Source organism: Biomphalaria glabrata, chromosome 11 (genome assembly GCF_947242115.1).
Source record: "Biomphalaria glabrata chromosome 11, xgBioGlab47.1, whole genome shotgun sequence".
Taxonomy (NCBI): domain Eukaryota; kingdom Metazoa; phylum Mollusca; class Gastropoda; family Planorbidae; genus Biomphalaria; species Biomphalaria glabrata.
The window spans coordinates 8,754,786-8,768,226 of record NC_074721.1 but is presented as its reverse complement, the minus strand read 5'-3'; the positions used below and the strand labels follow the sequence as shown (position 1 = coordinate 8,768,226).

Here is a 13,441-nt window from a genome sequence, read left to right as displayed (position 1 = left end):
AAATTATTCATTTATCTTAAAAATATACATTTATAATTGATAATTCAACCCAATTTTTTTTTTACATTATGTCGCACCCGCCCCACACACACACACATTTACTGGAATATTGGATAATTCTGTGTGGTGTGGGGGGGGGGCGATTGCATTTAAAGCCCTACCCAGACCAACACTAACCTTTGTTGTTGATGAATATTATATTGATTCCACGTTGATGTGATGAATGAATTATAAGAATTTTTTTAACACATATACACACACTCACATACACACACATACATATATATATATATAATAGAAAAACAAAACAAGACAAAAAAATTTTTAAAGTTTTATTTAGAAACTCACGTCACAGACAGTCAAATGCATATCATTTAGCTATTATAAATTATTTTTATTGTTATTGTTATGATCATTGAGTGTATACTAGGAAGTACTTTAAATTGTGGTACATTTTCAGTTACGTTAAGTAAGTATGATAAATATAAAATATATAAATCTAATCCTCTAGTGATGAGTTAATACACCGAAATATCAAATGTGTTGAAACACTCGCTGTTTTATTTTAAATGACACTCATATTAGGGTTGAAAAATGTTATGCTAAAAAAAAAATGAATAATAAAACTGATTTCATCTATTGTATGTCTATGTGCTAAGCAAAAAAAAAAGTGTTTGTAATAATGTGTATTATTTAGACAAGTATATAAATTATACGTGAGAATGTTCACTCTTTCTATGTGCTGTATAAGTGAGAATGTTCTCTCACTTTTGTGTGTTGTATCTTTAGAGAATCTACACTTCCAAAAGCGCTGAAAAATCAAACAATCTGATATCCTCGTAGGGATCGAGATACCAACCCTCCTGGGTGTCGCCGTTGAAACTCGTCAACCTTATATCTGATTTGATGCTGGAAGTGGGGGAATTGCTTCCAGAGGACATCTCACTGCCATCAGGGGATAATGCTGCTAGAGATGTTAGAGAGTCCTCGGGAGTTAAGGCTACATTTATTATTAAATGTAAAAAAAACCAAAGAAATGATAATCGATTTTCGTAGTGACAAGAAGGGAAATGATATTGTTTCTGTAGCTGGAGAGACTATTGAAATTGTGCAAACCTTTAAATACCTTGGTTCTATCCTAGACAATAAACTAAATTTTACTGCAAATACTGATTATATCAGCAAAAAAGGGCAGCAAAGATTACGACTACTAAGAAAACTGTCCTCGTTTAATGTTAGCGAAAAGGCCTTGGCTATGTTTTATCACGCTCACATCTGCAATATTTTAAGTTTCAATATCACTGCCTGGTATGGCAATCTGAGCATTAAAAATAAAAATAAACTTAATAGAATCCTAAATGCTGCTGGCAAAATCATTGGCAAAAAACAAACCCCATTCGGGCAGTTGTTTGAGACAAACATCTATAAAAAAGCTTACAAGATCCTCGAAATAAAGAATCACCCTTTGTGTCAGGATTTTGTGATTTTACCATCACAAAAGAGATACAAGACACCGATAGCAAAGACAAACAGACACAAACACTCTTTTGTTCCCCTGGCAATCAAATCATTAAATAAGAACAATCTGGTATAAACTTTGTCACATGTAAATTATGAGTGCGTCTGGTGTGAATGTACACTTTGGTTTCTTATAGTTATAATGTTTTTTGTTTGGTGTAATGCACAAATTGTAAGACAAATTTCCTTACGGATAATAAAGATTATTATTATTATTATTATTATTATTATTATTATTATCAGATGGTGAAGAAGCTTCAGGACTTAGGGTTTCAATTATTGCTGTTATTTCCTCTGGGCTTAAGGTTGCAATGAATTCAAATATTTCCTCAGGAGTTGATGTTTCTAGAGAGAATGAAGGCGATTCGGGCGTTGGGGATGTAACAATAGATGAAGTGGCCTCAGTGGTTGAGGCTGCAACAGTAGATGAAGTGGACAAAGGGGTTGAGGCTGCAACAGATGTGAACACAGCCTCGGGTGGAACAAAGTTCGCCTCATGAGGTTTAACTGCACCAGTAGAGACGGTGTTCAAGCCAGTGAAACTTGGTGTTTCGTTGACCAACCAGTTCACGTAATTTTTGTTCGTTGTTGGAGCGCTCTGAGCTGAACTTTCAGGCCTCACAAGAGGCGTCACGTTCTTAGCACTGGGGAAAAAAAAAAGAAAGAAAGAATACATTTAAAACCAAATGACTTATATATGTATAATTTTAAAATACGTGTTCTAAATATTGATCTAAACATGATCTAATTAGATAAGCGCTTTAACGACTACAGCATATTGGTAGTTTCGCAATAAACTAAATACTAAACTAATTAAATTGCAAAAAAATATTTAAAAAAATGGAAGGGCTTTGAAAAAAAATAGTGCAAAAAAGGTATCATATAATTTTTAAAAATCCAGTTTATTCACCAAAAAAATGCTTGCTACTTATAATTTGGGTTTGGGTTAGGCCTATAGATTAGTATAGATCCAGACTTAGAAGACGATACCAAAATGTATTTATTTAACTATTTAATAAATATTCAAGCGAGTATAACCACTGACGTAGGTGTGTTTAAAATATAGATTATTTAGACCTGCAGACCAAATTTAAGTTTTATTATACTTTGAAAAATTATAACTGTTAAATCCGAGTTTAAAAATAAAATATAAAAATACACAATCCTTGTTTTTAAAAACAAGCTTATCTAGGGGGAGAGCTCTGGACTTACAATATACCTCTCAATAATGTAGACATTATTTCCCTTATTCTATATAATTAATAAATAATTAATTTGACTGATTGGTTAAATTTGTTTTGAATCATGTATTATCTACGCCAATAAAAAACAGTGCAAGAATGGGTGTGAGCTTTTTTACCAGACAGACAGAAAGACAGACAGACAGAGCAATTAAATGTATAAAGGAAGGAAACAAGTAAGACAAGAGGGGGTAGGGTGAAGTAAGGAACCTGTGTACTATACCTTGCGTTACGAGTTTGGATCCATGGTGCGCCTGTCACTGAAATGCTGGGATCTAAAACAACTGGGTGTCCCGTCGGATACAACATGAGCAGCAGTGGTTGACTGGAGTCAACATTAGCTTCATCTTGTCTGTTGAATGCCTAAATGACAGATAATTAAAAAAAAAACAATCAGATATTACAAAAAAAAAAAAAAAAAAAAGCAAATCTACAACAGCTTGGGATTAGGGCGTGAAGACGAAAGGCCCAAGAGAGATCTGAATGGAGGGATGTGTAAAAGCAGGCCAGAGCCCTCCATGGACTGTAGCGCCACTGGGATGGATGGATAACAACAAAAAAATATTTCTATAAATTCGTGCGATTTGTAAACTTGTTTCAATTCCTGTTAATTTTTCAAAATAAATGTAATAAATATTGAAAGTTTTAAATACGTATTTCTTAGTCTACTCTCACATTCATCAATATAAATTTTTAAACAAAGACGAAAGGTGTTGACTTTGACACTCCGCCATGATAGAATGTTCTCCATGCAGTCAAGCGTTTTGACCACTTTTTAAAAGTCTTTCCAAGTATCTCAACGTAATTAAGTTACACTGCAATGTTTATCTCTCTCTCTCTCTCTCTTCTATATAAATAAAAATTAATGAATTATCTCTAATTAATTTTTTATTCATGTATGTGTTGACTATGAGTAATTGAGTGAAATTTCGACTTTATTTGACAATGGAACTGGGAGGGAAAAAAACGTCCAACAGATTCCACCCAGACAGACAGACAGAGTGAGTTGATATAAGCTTTGTAAAAAAAAAAAAAAAAATACTAACCTGATGGTTGACCAGTCCTTGAGTGTGTAATTCTGGCAGGTTATGTATTGTCGGATAACTCTGTTGAACCTCGTGTGTCTAATAATGGAAGGGAAAAAAAGTGTTCCATACACACACACAAATAAAGAATAAATAAATAGAATACCGGTATTTAAAACACTTTTTTTAAAAAAAGCTTATATTGAGTGAAATTGAATATTATTTTGAAATCAATCATGTAATTAATTTTTGATAGATCTAGAGTCTCTGGACCAACAATAATAAATTTGTGCGATTGGAAATGTTTGCATTAATAGATTATTGTTAAGCGTTACTTTCGTGCTTATAGCATGCTCAGTTCGCTAGGGTCCAATCTCTTTTGTGGACCAGTTAGGTGGGGGGGGGGGGCAGAAGGCGGTATCTGGAAAAAGGTTTCCATTCTGACCTTTGAAAAGGCTATGTATTTATTAAAAAAAAAAGATGCTAGAATCCGAATTCGAACTTGAGGTCTTAAGCCTCCATGAGGGAAGGCCGACGTGTTAGCCACTGAGCTTTTCAAGTACTTATAAAAGTAGAAAGTTTTAAAGACTATAGCTAGATTACAATTTTAACCTAATTCTCTACACAGGTCTCCTCTCTGTAGCTTAATACATCTTCTATATAAAACAAGATTAATTAATTACAACTAATTGAAAAATCTATTCCGGTAATCATTTTTTAAAATTAATGTATGTGTTGTCTTTGCCAATGAATAATTATACAACTTGATCCGATAATGGAAAGGGGGAGAATTTTAGAAATAGCGTGTAAAAGATTTTGACCAGACAGACAGACAAAGTGAGTATAAGCGAAGAAAAAAATACAGTAAAAGCTATGCCCGAAATAGATCTACAGATCGGGGGTCAATATCATTAACATATTTAATCAAAACTGAACCAGAGATGACAAGTAATGAAGCGAAACTTTAGTTATTAACGTCCACCAAGACAACGCCTACAAGACGTGTTGATCTGTTTATCACAGTGAAGTGCAATGTCAAATAAAAGATGTAGACTAGTTTAACTAAAAGTAAAGTTCCCTTTGCAGACCTTGTGGTCTATAGGGCAGATAATGAAAAGGTCATCTGTTTCTGTGGCCTACAGTTAACGAGGGTGTCATGTGGCCAGCACAACGACCTCCCGCATGCACTTTTCCCCAAGTAATGTCAGGCACCCATTAGAGCTGGGTGGACTCAGAGGCGCCCAAAGATGCCGAAATGAAAAATCCCAGTCTTCATCTGGATTCGAACTCGTGAACCCCGGTTCGGAAGTCAAACGCTTTATCGCTCAGCCACCGCGCCTCCATATACATATATAGATTTTTAAAATGTGTTTTATTGTAGAAATACCAATTTGAAACAAACTATATCTATAGACATTTTGCGTTTTATATAAATTTTAAGTACTGATTAAAATTTAGGGCAATAATAAACAAAATCATTGACGAGAATGTAATGAACATATTTTTTTATGATTCTATAAAATATAATGGCCTCCTTCAGTGGTAACGACTGTGGGTTTCGTAGAACACTTTTTCAAAATATTAACTAATGTAGTATTACAGAAGGAGGATGTTAGTGTGGAGCGATAGAGCCAACGAAAGTTGTGCTTTCAGCTATAAACTCTGCTGATCTTTTTGATTATGTCACAAAATGATTAAGTTTTCTTACTGCCGTTAAAATGATCAAATAAAAGTTCCTCCCTATAACACTGTCTTTATACTTTCAGTCTATGGTGACATGTAATTGGGTAACAAAAACTATCTAGATTTATATTTACAACAAAAATAAAATAGCATATTTCTGCTTCCTGATCAAGAAACTTCTAATCGATGAAGTGATTATAGTATATCAACATATATAAAACTTTAATAGATGGAGTTGACTTTTAATATGGTCTTGTGACGTTTTAAGTCTGTTATACAATTTCAGAATTATACTATTGTTAGAATACTATGTTACAATCTATTGTTATATTTGACAATTATCGCATATGATAACAGAATCCCTATTCTATTTTATGTTTTCTTCTTTACAATACTGAGGTATAGGCCTAATTAATACTCGCTGTCTGCTAATTTTGCGACACCTAATAATTTCAATATAACTGATAAGATAAGATAATTTTTAACGGTCCAATCATATGGAAATTCAGTTTGACAAAAAATGACCTCCTCAGCGTAACTACTGTAACAATAACAGTATAGATGCAAATACGAACAATATTCACACACGAAACACACTCGTTAACTATCGTAACCTTATAGTATAAAATAAAAAATTTGAAAAGACCACTATTCTTACATTGCTGTGTCCCAGGTGGCCTACTGCTTGGGAAGTACTTGGAAGATATTCAGATGTTAATCTCTTTGCTGCAGAGACATCTTCCTTCCGTCTGAGAAAACGTCTTTTGGTTCTTTTCTGTGTGGCTTCGCGAGAAGTCGAATGGCTGGCCATAGTTTTAATATTTTATACTAGATTCAATCTCGAAGTATTCCGCTTTAAGTTACAAGCAAGAAATAGTTCGGGACAATGAAATAATGTGAGATGAAGAAACCTAGAAGGTTTGGGTAAGTGTCTACTTTCTTGGGGGGTCAAAGCATGACATGGGCGGGGTTTACGGTTGGATGGTTTGGTACGTTTTAGGGAGTAACTTATCAAAGGGGGGTGGCTGCCTGGTCGTGCCTGGTCAAGACCTGACATGGGCGGGGTTTACGGTCGTATGGTTTGGTACGTTTTAGGGACTAACCAATCAAAGGGGGGTGGCTGCCTGGTCTTGCGGTATGCGGGCTGGACTGTCGTTCAGATTTATTGATGTTCCCGGGTTCAAACCCTGCCCACTCCCATCCCCCGTCGTCCTGCGGGAGGTTTGAAGAAGGAAGTAAATTATCTTCAACTCAGAAGGAACATGTTAAACATTTTACTAACAAACAAAAACATCCAGTTGGTCAGATAATGATCAGACAACGATTAATTCCACTAAGGACAATTATAACATTAAGTGTGAGTTAGGATTTAGTTAAAAGAATATTTTTTTTAAATTACCAAAATATAATAAAAAAAAATTATGTATATTTAAATATACCAGTCTTAGTCCCAATAAAGTTCATTTTTATAACTTGGTAAAATATAAAGAATATAGTCACACAGAAATCGGAATAATATTTGATGACTAATATATATTTAGTTCGTCCATTGTGGTTCGATGTGACCACTTTTGCCATCCAGAGGGCTGAGGGCTTTGCACTGGGGTTTTGTGCCTCCTCGTGTGGCTGGTGAGACCTATGTCAGCCGGTAATGTTCATGAAGATACTGAACGTAGTAATGACTTTAAGAAAACTGGATCGTCGTTAAACATGAGATCTAGACATGCCTTACACTGTATGTTGCCTGTACCTCAGAACTGTTCGAATAGATTTCAGTTTTAAGAAAATAGTTGAGTTCTAATTAGCCATAGAGTGACACACAAAACAAAAAAAAACAACTGTTTAGTCTAACAAACACTCATGGTTACCTGAAATATGTTAGGGATTTTAAGGCGATTGGTCGTTGTTCTGGCCAAATGACACCCTCGTTAACCGTCGGCCAAAGAAGCGGAAGACCTATCTATCATCCGCCCTATAAATGGAAAGGTCTAAAAGAAGATTTTCTTTTTTGTTTTTTTATCTGGAGATTAAAAGATACATTATAAAGGAGGAAGGGAGATAAAGTTCAAGAGAAATGAATGAGACTATGCCGCGCAAAGAGAAATGAAAGAGACTATGCGGCACAAAGAGAAATGAAAGAGACTATTCGGCACAAAGAGAAAGTAATTGAGAGTGAACATTTAAAGGTCCAACCTCTTCCTAATAACACCATTCTTTATTTTCCTTCTTTAATCTCGTTATAATATTCGTTTTTTAAAAAAACTATTAAATTATATTCTATCTTTCATCTAGAAATAAATAGACTTCCATGTTTAATTTAATGGTTCAATGATGACCACTTTGTCATCCAGGGGGCTGAGGGCAAACGACACTAGCTCCAGCTGGAATAACCTGCCCAGTGTGCGGCCGAACATTTCTGGCTCACATAGGTCTCACCAGCCACATGATGAGGCATAAAACCCCAGTGCAAAGCCCTCTGTCCCCTGAATTATCGAATATATCGATTTGAACTCATGTCTATCTGAAGTCACGTCTATCTGAACTCACCAAACGTGACCCTGCCTTTGTCTTCCAAAAAGTTACTTAATTGTAACGTGGGATTGTGAGTGTAACAAGAATGGGGGGGGGGAGCAGTATAATGATTTTTTTTTTACAAAGTTTATATTAACTATTTCTCTACGTAATTTTTTTTTCCACGTTTCGAAGGAATTCTTTTTTTTTTTTTGCTCGTATTTCCCTCCCCTGTTCTGATTAAGTTTCAGTAGCTTTGTTGTTTGTTATCGAAAAATGTTTCATTTGGTATAGCATTAAAGGGAAATGCATGCGCCTTGTATGTAACACAAGGTCAAGTTTATAAAATTAAACATTAGTTTAATTTAATGAAGTCGAACCAACGATGGTATCGTCAATTAGGAGAGAAAGAGTTAATTCACTCTGTATGTCTGAATGGAATCTTATACACGTTTTATTTCCAACTTCTCTTTCTCGAATCAAGTTGAAACTTTGCATCATTATACATAGACAATGAAAACACATGCATCAATAGAAAAGAAAAGAAATAACCGATTGGTCGTAATTAACTTTGTTTTATATAGAAGATGCACTAATGTAAGCGGAGATAAGCCTTGTGTAGAGAATTAAGTCCTTCGCTAAAAAAAATTTAAACCAAAGAGTTTTTATACAATAAATCCTTCTATTTTTATAAGTGCTTGAATAGTTAAAGACGTCAGCATTCCGTCACTGAGGCCCGAGATCTTCTGTTATACTTCAAAATGAATTTCGCAACTTTAAAAAAAAAAAAAGCTTTTGAAAAGGCATCACAGAAACCTTCCAACTGTCCACAAAAGTGATTTGATCACAGCTGCACTAAGCTTAATAGTAACATGAAAGTCGCGATGAACAAAAATTTAATAAAAATATTTCCAATCTCACCAATCTAATAAAAATTACTTACAAGATTGATTCAAAATAATTAATGAGATTTCAATCAATATTAGCGAGTTTTTTTTTTTAAAGTACCTTTTAAATATGTATTTTACTTTTTTAAAAGGTAGATTTGTCTGGGTTTAGACGTTTACTGCAAATTTAGCATGTGAAAACTTGATACTAACAATTTTCTAATCACTAATGCAAATATCTAATAAATATGTTTGTATGACGTAGCCATGCGAAACACTGCACTCGTCCTTAATATTATTTAATATTATGTTTCTATATTTGTAGCCCTCGACACTAAAATCAGAGTGACGCGCTCCCTGGTCACGGCCACATCCTTATTTGATGGCGAATCTTGTACGGTGATTGCAGGGTGTAGATCTAGAGAGGTGGACAGGCCTGTCATTGAAATAATTCTATCCAAGGTAAAAGTCAGAGAGAAATGGAGAAATACGGTAAATAGATCTTGTGTGGTGCCCCAACCGTTCAACATGCTAAGAGATAAGTGAACATCTTATATAAAAACAAAGAGCTGAGAGAATATTCTTAATCAATTTGTTTCAAATTATGAAACCTGGACACATCTAGAAAACGACTCGAACGAATTTCACAGAAATTTTAAACTTTATGTATATGGTTGGGAAAAGAATTATTAGCTCGTTGACCACATTGGGAAGGTTCCACGAAGGTACCAGTTGAATAAAGATATTGTTATAAACAAGAAAAACATTTCGCTTGACAACTTCAGCGTCCGCCGCTGACAGCGTCTTATTGACGTAACAATAACAATGCCTACTACTGACCGTCCCTGTTGCCCCGTGGCCGATTAGATAAAACCCTCGTCAGTAACATTGACTGATATAGTTCAAAGCCTTGCCGCAAGTTCCTATCGCCTGACCTCCAATGTACATCGCCAATGTGTGAGCCCGAGTCTATGACTCAGTTCACCCATACCACTTTTTTTTTTAAATTACAAGACTTATCTATCAACTCATGCTGTCTGTCTGGTATAATGTTTGAACATGTTGTTATTTCACCCATTTCCCATTCTCGGATCAAGTTAAAACTTTGCACTATTATTCATTGTTCCTAACAAAATATGAATCACTAATAGAATTAAAAATTAGTTAAATTGTTGCAAATAATTATTAACTTTTCAAGTCAGAAAGGGGAAATATATCTTACAGTAATGAAATATGTGGCTCTAAATGTGGAGTTCTTCTCGTTAGTATTTTTAAAAGTATTTTTTATATTTTGCTTGATATGTTTTTAATTTTTATAGAAATATTTACCGATCACAGATTATATTCAAAGGTATATAAATTTGTAAGTTTCTTATACATTATATGCATGTTTTAAAATTCCATTTAAATCCATAAGCTACATTTTCGTTCATAGATAAAAGAATAGGCTTGACCTTTCTGCGTATAGATCTGTTCTTGGCATATAGCGTGAATAACGAACATGAGAAACGAAAATCAATTCAAATTTAATCAAGCGTTACTCTTTCTTATTTTTTTTTATTTAAATTAGTCAAACATCAACAGACTCGAATACACAAACTGCTAAATGGTTGCCGTCATAATTGTGTACCTTTTTAAGCACAATAAAATCAAATTACAAATATTTTATTTTTTTTTTGCTTGCAGTGCAAAATTATGATATAGTAGGCTACAATGTTCTCTCAATATGACCTTCTTGTCATTGTTTAGTTTGTCTATTTGTTTTAAAATGGATTCCTCTTTTTATTTTCTTACATTTATCCCTAGGTTTCCTTAAATTGCTTCCACATTTCTCCAGGTCGTTTTCTCTTCTTATTCTATGTATAAAATAGCCCAGATCTTTCAAATAGAAACCAAGCAAAGAGGAGATAACTGTTTCAAATTGAGCGCGAAAACAAAAATTAAAACCGTGTTGCCTTACATTGTCAAAAGTCTTTTAGACGCAGCAGGGTCGGATGTAGAGGTCCGGAGGCCCTGGGGCAAAGAGGGAACGGAGTCTGCTAATAATAAAAAAAAAAAGATCTTTTTTTTCTGCTGGTAGAAATAGCCCAAATTATTTCAACAAAGAATGTTTTAATTTGTTTAAGTCATGTACGATTTATCAACGTCTAAATTACTACGTTGACGAATGATACTTTGTGAGATTTTTTCGACGTTGTTGATTACACTGAAATCTAGCTCAAAGCCTAAATCTTAATTTTGTTTTGTTTTTTAATCTCGCAGAGTAAATCTTGAATTTTGGTGTTGTTTTATCTGTATCTCTCTAGTGGAGTCCCTGAGACCTGCCTACCGAAAATCCGACCCTGAGACGAAGGAATGAGTGTGTTTGAGCGGGAGTGTAATGTTTTTACATCAAAAAAAAAAAATATCTTTATATCTGTATAGATAGTTATCTATGTCTCCCAACCATGCGGAAAAAGACGCAAGCACGCCGACTCTTTAACCCTTGATCAAAAAGTCCTGTAACTTTCCCAGCGATAGAGAGCGCGGCTCAGAAACAAAAGGGAGGGGGGAGAACAAGTAATTTTTCATTAAATAGCGGCGTATGCTACGCCGCTGGTCGGCTTGTAATCTATATACCCCTACCAGTAGACAGTCGTCACTAGTATCCACACACTTAACTGTCCAGTACTTTGACGGCTTTGATGCTACCGATGACACGCGTAGACACGGGCCATCCCAGCCCGCCACGATAAACAAAACAATTGCCAGGTGCCGGGAAAAAGCGAACTTTTTTTTATCTCGATGTTTGAGATAGTTCACTCCTCATCGCCTAAGGTTCTCCCTAAATATTCTACGCTTTCCTTTTTCTCTCAAGCTGCCCCCTCCCTAAGCCTCCAAACAGACTTTATGTAGACTTTAGACAAAGTTTTGCAGATATATTCTCAACGGTTGCACATATTAGAAATGAAATATCTCTCTTCTTTCTTTCCTTTTTATTTTCATTTTCCCTAAGATTTACAAAAACAATATTTCTGAATATTTCTTTTTTCTCGTTTTCATTATTATGTTGGAGGGTTCTGAAGACTAGGCCAATATATGAGATGAACTGTTGGAGAGTTCAGATGACTAGACCAATATATGAGATGAACTTTTGGAGAGTTCAGATGACTAGACCAGTATATGAGATGAACTTTTGGAGAGTTCAGATGACTAGACCAATATATGAGATGAACTGTTGGAGAGCTCGGATGGCTAGACCAATATATGAGATGAACTATTGGAGAGTTAAGATGACTAGACCAATATATGAGATGAACTGTGCAATAGTTTCTAAATCAGAGAGCTCTGCATATACATAGATCTAGTTTTCTTTCTAAGGAATTGTTTTAGGGCCAGTGTCTTGTTCGAGTCTCTTGATAAAGAATATAGTTTTGAAGAACATGGTCAGCATTCTTTGGTGACACACCACAGGAGGAGATGAAAAAAAATTAAACAATAAACACATATCAATATATTTTTTTTTCAAAGTACGCCTATTTTTCTAAATGATTTGACAAATTAAACAGACATGATTTCCTAGGCATCATGTCAGGATTTTTTTTATTCGCATTTTTGTTATCGTTTTATTTTATGATTTTTTTTTTTTTGTGATGTACAAGAAATTTTAAAATTGTGTACGTGTTAGCAATTTACAAACTTTATTTTAAGTTCATTTTCAGTCAATAAAACCTGCCCCAGGGTCTCGCCGGTCAAACAAAAAAATTGGTCTTTGAACAGCGCTGTTTGAAAGAGTATCACATCATTGGTGTCTTCACTACAACGATGACCTTTGATGGCCAGGTGGCGCAGGTAGATAACGCCAACATGTCCACTACTTCAACTTTAAATTTACCGCCAATAATTACCCAAATATGCATAGGCATATCTACTGTACCAATTTAAATCTATATATTTTATTTTTGGCCCTATTGTAAATTTTGTTTTCTTTGGTACAAAAGTCCAAAAAGTTACGTGATAACAAGGGCCGTCTGTTTTTAGAACAAAAATTGGTTGCATTTGGGTTATTTTATAGTTTAGTATTAATTAGGCGCAGTGGCGTAGCTAGGGTGGGGGAGGAAGAAGAAGAGTTAGGAAATACCCCGGGCCCCTTTTTGAAGGGGGCTCCAAATGAGTATTTTTTACATTAAATATTAAATATTACGCAGAATGCAGGGGACCCACAGAGGCGAAAACCCCCGGGCCCCCAAATGATGGCAAAATCCTAGCTACGCCCCTGATTGGGCGGCTGGCCACATGACACCCTCGTTAACCGTAGGCCACAGAGACATACGACCTTTACATCATCTGCCCAATAGATCGCAAGGTCTGAAAGAGGAACTTTAACTTACTTTAAAATACATTATTCGTTCTGAAATTATAGCCACTAGAGACGCAGCTTAATATATTTTACCTATCTTTACTTAATTTTTTTTTGGTGGTAAGATGTACTAGAAGGCCAAAGATACACAAGAGTAGGCCTACCTTTAAAATATTTACAAAGTGGTGACTAATGAAACATTTTCTTTAACAAAAGCATAACACTTTAGCGTAAAGT

The 13,441-nt window shown here is 34.8% G+C and overlaps 1 protein-coding gene across 2 annotated transcripts; it reads right to left on the bottom strand.

Moving 5' to 3' along the window:
• Positions 1 to 432: 432 nt before the first annotated feature.
• On the bottom strand, positions 433 to 7,544 carry LOC106072392 (myb-like protein J). Of its 2 annotated transcripts, XR_008773719.1 has the most exons (5): positions 7,336 to 7,544; positions 6,126 to 6,270; positions 3,806 to 3,883; positions 2,983 to 3,122; positions 1,763 to 2,162 (listed from the first exon to the last, which is right to left on the bottom strand). XR_008773719.1 is itself a non-coding variant. In XM_056004461.1 (4 exons), exons 1-4 carry the CDS (start codon positions 6,276 to 6,278, stop codon positions 1,706 to 1,708), a joined length of 828 nt encoding a protein of 275 aa, XP_055860436.1. In that variant the 5' UTR covers positions 6,279 to 6,303; the 3' UTR covers positions 433 to 1,705. The 2 variants fall into 2 exon arrangements, 1 of the variants encoding a protein (XP_055860436.1); XM_056004461.1 differs by lacking the exon at positions 7,336 to 7,544 and having other exon boundaries at positions 433 to 2,162; positions 6,126 to 6,303.
• Positions 7,545 to 13,441: the final 5,897 nt, after the last annotated feature.